General features: G+C 44.1%; 2 protein-coding genes across 3 annotated transcripts in view; one reads left to right on the top strand and one right to left on the bottom strand.

Annotated features, from left to right (window-relative positions):
* The first annotated feature begins 1236 nt into the window (after nucleotides 1-1236).
* Nucleotides 1237-3496, top strand: LOC109518057 (mediator of RNA polymerase II transcription subunit 30). Of its 2 annotated transcripts, none has more exons than XM_019873667.1 (5): nucleotides 1237-1352; nucleotides 1603-1832; nucleotides 2154-2312; nucleotides 2419-2508; nucleotides 3011-3496. In XM_019873667.1, exons 1-5 carry the CDS (start codon nucleotides 1259-1261, stop codon nucleotides 3104-3106), a joined length of 669 nt encoding a protein of 222 aa, XP_019729226.1. In that variant the 5' UTR covers nucleotides 1237-1258; the 3' UTR covers nucleotides 3107-3496. The 2 variants fall into 2 exon arrangements, with proteins under 2 accessions (XP_019729226.1, XP_019729227.1); XM_019873668.1 differs by having other exon boundaries at nucleotides 1259-1362.
* A 91-nt stretch (nucleotides 3497-3587) lies between these two features.
* Nucleotides 3588-5604, bottom strand: part of ext1c (exostoses (multiple) 1c) — a 35762-nt gene continuing 33745 nt past the window's right edge. The window contains exons 10-12 of the mRNA XM_019873664.1: nucleotides 5350-5406; nucleotides 4299-4486; nucleotides 3588-4186 (exon numbers count right to left, since the gene is read on the bottom strand). Of these exons, the coding sequence (XP_019729223.1) occupies nucleotides 4001-4186; nucleotides 4299-4486; nucleotides 5350-5406 (431 nt within the window). The 3' untranslated portion in view covers nucleotides 3588-4000. The remainder of the gene's footprint in view (nucleotides 4187-4298; nucleotides 4487-5349; nucleotides 5407-5604) is intronic.

Below are 5604 nucleotides of genomic sequence, written 5' to 3'. Positions count from 1 at the left end.
GACTTCGGGAGTCACAACAACAAAATTAAAGGAGTAACGTGTCGTAATAACTCTCCCCAATTCTCTACATCTATACACTCAGAGACAAACTGCGAAGTCCGTTTAAAATGTTAAAATTACTCACTGACAACAGGGCTTGTGGACAGCGGAAAAACTTGCTCATTGAACCGGATGTGGTACCGTTCTTCTGCTTGTACTTATTCTTCTTCTTGGTGAATTGGATGTCTTTAGTTCATATCGCCCCCTACTGTCCGGGAAACCACAAATGCGTTTGGCAAGCAATCTGAATGCAGTCTCCTACACAAGTACAGCTACTCGATAAAGGAAGGTGGGAACGCGGGAGGTGGCGGAAACATGTCAGCAAACACGGATTATTTGTCGGTGCAGCAAGTGCTTAGACTATGGATGTAGGGGATGACTTTGCAGCACTTCACAGGTATGCATGCCGGACGAGAGGTGCCATCCGTGATTCAGCCGTGGACGCTCGAGTGCCATGGAAAGCGGGATAAAGCGATGTTCCCAACCAGATTTCTCAAAGATGATCTCATTTGATTAGTGTAGAGTGTAAAACAGGTGGGAAACCCAAAGTCATTTTTTGTTCTCACAGGTAGGCATGCCGGACGAGAGGTGCCATCCGTGATTCAGCCGTGGACGCTCGAGTGCCATGGAAAGCGGGATAAAGCGATGTTCCCAACCAGATTTCTCAAAGATGATCTCATTTGATTAGTGTAGAGTGTAAAACAGGTGGGAAACCCAAAGTCATTTTTTGTTCGGCAATGGGAGAACATTAACATCTGTGACGAGAGGTGCCATCCGTGATTCAGCCGTGGACGCTCGAGTGTCATGCAAAGCGGGATAAAGCGACGTTCCCAACCAGATTTCTCAAAGTTGATCTCATTTGAAAATGTAGAGTGTAAAACAGGTGGGAAACCCAAAGTCATTTTTTGTTAGGCAATGGGAGAACATTAACATCTGTGATTGTTCTACTTCTTCCTTTCATAACTTTGCTGCTGTGAACTGGGAATTTCTCCATTGCGAGACTAATCAAGGTTTTCTTATAATTCAATTAGTGCTCAGTGATAAATAAGCGTATTCACTCACGCAAAACCGTGGGAAACATCTACACCTATAGGCCAGAATGGGCCATTGCGGTCTTTTCAGGTGGAATTCAAAGCTGTTCCGAAGATGACCTTTGGGCGGCAGTAGTGTGCTTTGGCCTCATATACTGTGCTTGAAACATCCCAGAAGTAGAATATGAATGGGTTCCGTCCATAAAGACTTTTTTTGTCCAGCCAAAGATAAATACGTCATTAACCCAAGAAAATTTGGAAATACTACAGCCAAAGGACATCGTAAATCACGGTATGCAAAGTCCGTATCCTTCCGTACGATAGTTATCACCACGTCTCGCTTGTTTAAACGTTACCCTTTGTTTGGGAATTGATAGCATGGTAGCCTCAGAGCCAAGCAATCAAAATACTCTCTTTGACTAGCGTCTGTCTTCCGCCGTTGTAATTGAACGGCTATTTAATTTATTTTAATTAAAAAAAAAGACTCATATAGAAGATATTGTGATTATTTCTGTCTCTCTGCTTCGCGTAGTGATGGCAGCATCATTGCCACAGAAGACGGGCATGACAGGGATGCCCACTCAGCAACAGCCCCCTCACATGCCCCCCGGTGGCTCCCTGGCCGCAGGTCAACAGGCAATGCCACCCCAGGGTGCCCTCCGAGAGATCTCCCCTGTGTTCCTCTGTCGGATTGGACAGGAAACCGTCCAGGACATTGTCACTCGCACCATGGAGATCTTCCAAATCACACGAGCAACGCAAGTAAGAAAGAAAGAAACCAAGAAAGAAGTAGCTTTCTTGAGATTCGCTTTACCTTATTCCCAAAATTCTCTTGCAGGGGTCTTTATCCCTCATGAATAGCAGACAGTGTATCGAGATGTTTATATATTGGACTATAAGTTCACGCATCAGTTGTTTCAACTTAAGAGGAGTGTCAAAAAGTCAAAACAAATTTATATGACACTATATTTTGTACACAGTTAACCTTGGGTTTAGTCACTTTCATTTTCATTGCGATCAAGTGATGGAGCGAAAGTCAAGCGAAAACATCACACGTCTGTCCGTCCGTCCTCTCGGTTTCAGCTTCCCAATGGTGTGACTCAAAGCCAGGCAATGTACCAGGACCGCTTTGGAAAACTCCAGGAACACTTGAGGCAGCTCGCCCTGCTCTTCCGCAAACTTCGCCTGCTGTACGAACGCTGCGTGGAGATGACCGCTGACCTGCAGGAAGGGCCGGCGGAGGTCGGAGAAACGAGCTTTATGATGCATGAAAATGCGTTTGTTACTTGGTCGTTGGGTATTGTGCACAAAGAGAGGCTTTATACGCTGTCCGTGTATATTTTCTCAGCTCGTGCCCTATGTTGGAGAAGAGCTGGTCAACGTCAGAGTGGAGCCTTGTAGTCCTTCAGTCCACCAGGAGCGAAAAGACATCCTTGAGGTAAATTATACATATGATGTAATAATTCCAGGACAGATGGTAACTGTAAGATAGTTGGAAATTAAGGGCTGAATGGGCTATTTAAATAACTAAAATATTTCTCCGTGATGCATCACGGAGGCTTACGCGAATTACACTACTCTCAATTTGTTATACCGTCAAGCTCCACATGAATAGCTGTACATGCTTCGCACGAAGCAGCCCTGATCTATTTTGAGGAGAGCCCGAGTGCCACTGTTTATTTCATCCATAATAGCGAAGCCTAATTCTGATCTATTGTCGCTCAAATGTTTTCAAGAACCCTCCCCACTCCACATTGTGGGACTAACAAGGGATCTTAACTCATTGACAATGGCCAATTTGTTCTTGCTTGCCATGATTTTCGCGGCCCAAGTACCTGAACCCTATTTGAGAATGCGCCGTTGAATCGAAATCGACTTTGTCCTTGTTCGCATTAAAGCTGCGCGTTTGACTGATCTGAACTCCTCGTCCCCGTTTGCAGAGAGTACGTCAAAAGAACCACGAGATGAAGGTTCTTATGGATCAGATGAGGAACTTGCTGTGGGACGTCAATGCCATGTTGACACTGAGGAAGTGATCAATCCCGATGGACAGACCGGGGAGAGTATTTGCAGGGTGATCAGCTTTTGCAAAGTAATTGATCTTTACCTCTCAAAGCCACAAGATGGCGGCAAAGGTTTTTTTTGGGGGGGGGGGTCACTGGTGAATTTCAATTCACTTCAACGGAGTTCCTTGAGGCAGGCTGTTGGTCGACTGGTTAGCGTGCTGGCTGCAGAGGTGCAGGGTTCAATTCCGGTACAGTACATCTCAGGTGTGTATGTGCACGCGTTAAATGAGTCTTCCTCAAAGTGTGCCCTTGTTGTTCAGGTTTGCTTGCCTGTGAATGTAATTTTGTCAACTGGGCCATATGTGTTTTGTACCAAGTAAAAATGTTTTTTCTCATTAAAACTACGGGAAAAAAAAAGTCCTTCAATTGACTGCCGTTGTGTTTGATGTCACGCTAAACTGCGAGGGGGGGGGGGCAGAAAAAAAAAACGGAGCTTCAGGAAACACCACAACAAAGTGCAAATCATTTTATGCCTTAGTTTACATTTTGCCAGTCACATTGTCCGTTTTTCCTCGGCTCCCGCTCAGCAATGCTGAGACGAGAATAGCCCGAGAACATGGCACGCACCTTCCTTCCCATTCATGCACAGCGACACCACTTGCATCCGAGGGCCTCTTCAAAGTGCTTCGATGAAGACTGACAGCTCATCGACAGGGTGGCTATTTTTTTTTTTTTAGAGCTGGAAGGGGTTAGAGTTCGCGTTGCACTTAACAGGACTTTGTATTGATCCACAGCCCACCGGGGTCTGTCTGATTGTCCATATGACAGCTTACATGAGTCCCTCTGATCCCTCTCAGCTGGACAGACCTTGGTCGGTGTCCTCCAAAAGCCCACCGCAACGGACCGGCTCTGTGGCCGGTCACATCATGCCTTCTCGAGGTCTTTATATTTCTTACGGAGGACTGACACCTGATCTTTGAAGAGCACGGGGTCAAGGCGGAATTGGGAGTGGACCAGAGGCATGTAGCCAAACCAGTTGGCAAAGGTGTTGATACACTCCTGGCGCTGGTTGAAATGCTCCGGGTTGGCCCAGGGGACATTTTTTGTGGCCTAGTGAGTCAAAAAAAATAGGACTGATTAAACCATCACGCACTTGCCCATGTTAGATTTAGATTTAGATTTTCGAGTGAGCACTATCAATCAATCCGTGGCGACTTACTACCTGCGGGCTCGGCAACTCCTTGTATTGTTTCCTTTGAGCCACTTTGATGGGCGGCAGGCGGGTGACAGCGGAAACCAGGAAATTCATCAGGATGTCCTCGCAATTGGACGTATGATCCACAATGGTTCTCAAAGACTGCGGCAGGTAGTGCGAGAACAGGTAGTGGTAGTATCTGTGCAGATGGCATATATTTCAGAATTATAGACTAATATTGGTTGGACAAAGTACAGTACAGTAAAACATGCATTAAGATGGTACCAGAACATTCGGATTTATTTATTTTATTATGATTATTTTTTGCTGAATGCGTAATTTGTTTTGAAGATACGTTGAAAAATTGACGCTGGTGGGAAACATTTTTGAATTGAATGCAAGGAATAAGCTACGGACAACACGCAACAATTTTCTGTAGGAAAAGATAGTGGTGCTCAATCGTTGCCATGGCAACAACCTAAACATAACACCAGTTAGCGCTGACACGGGTGCATACACTTGAAAATATTCTTTTCTGTTGTGTTTTCAAGGTCTGCAAAGTGCTTGAAGTTTAGATCCAGTGCTTTTAAAGTGCTAGAAATTGGAGGCACTTATGATAGAGAGAAAAAAAAAAGCTATCTGACGAGACCGTTTGATTTTTAGATGGAAAATAAAAGTGGCAAACTTTACAGAAAACATTGAATCTTCCTCTGCTGTTTTGAAAAAAAGTACATGTAAATGACAGTGTTGCCCTGTTGTCGTCTACCGTCGGGTGTTTCTCAAACTTTTTACACCCCAAAGTAGCGTGCAGCTAAAGGAGCGGAGTACGCCGAATTTTTCATCAAAATTGAGACAGTGAGAAAAATAAATTAATTAAAAAATTGTGCTTGATGATTAAATTAAAATGTATGAAATGTCTACCACTGTGCCTAAAAATGCATTTTGAAAACATCTCTTGAGATGAAAAGCAAATTATTGTACTTAAACTTGCATACAACTGAACGCTACATAACAAATGAGGTTTTTTTTTTTTTTTAAGGTCCAATTCTGCCAAGTTTGATAAAATTCTTTCACCTACCACTAGGGGGCACCAGGCAGCCCCCAAGGACCACATGAACTAACCTGCAGGCCTGTTCTAAAAATAGCAGATCATTGATGGGACACTGTGATTTTCTAGGGACGCTATAGAAGTGAGCATTTGAAAGAAAAAAAAATATATTTTTTTTTTATTTTATTGCACAGCAGTGTCTCGTAAACTTCACAGTTCTTTGGGGTTTTTTTAAAATTACATATTGACATGCTTTACCTGTGGTAGAAGGGAGCTCCGGGCAGG

Source organism: Hippocampus comes, unplaced genomic scaffold, assembly GCF_001891065.2.
Source record: "Hippocampus comes isolate QL1 unplaced genomic scaffold, H_comes_QL1_v1.1 scaffold585, whole genome shotgun sequence".
NCBI lineage: Eukaryota > Metazoa > Chordata > Actinopteri > Syngnathiformes > Syngnathidae > Hippocampus > Hippocampus comes.
The sequence above is the reverse complement of the archived record's forward strand: the minus strand, read 5'-3'. Positions and strand labels throughout refer to the sequence as shown.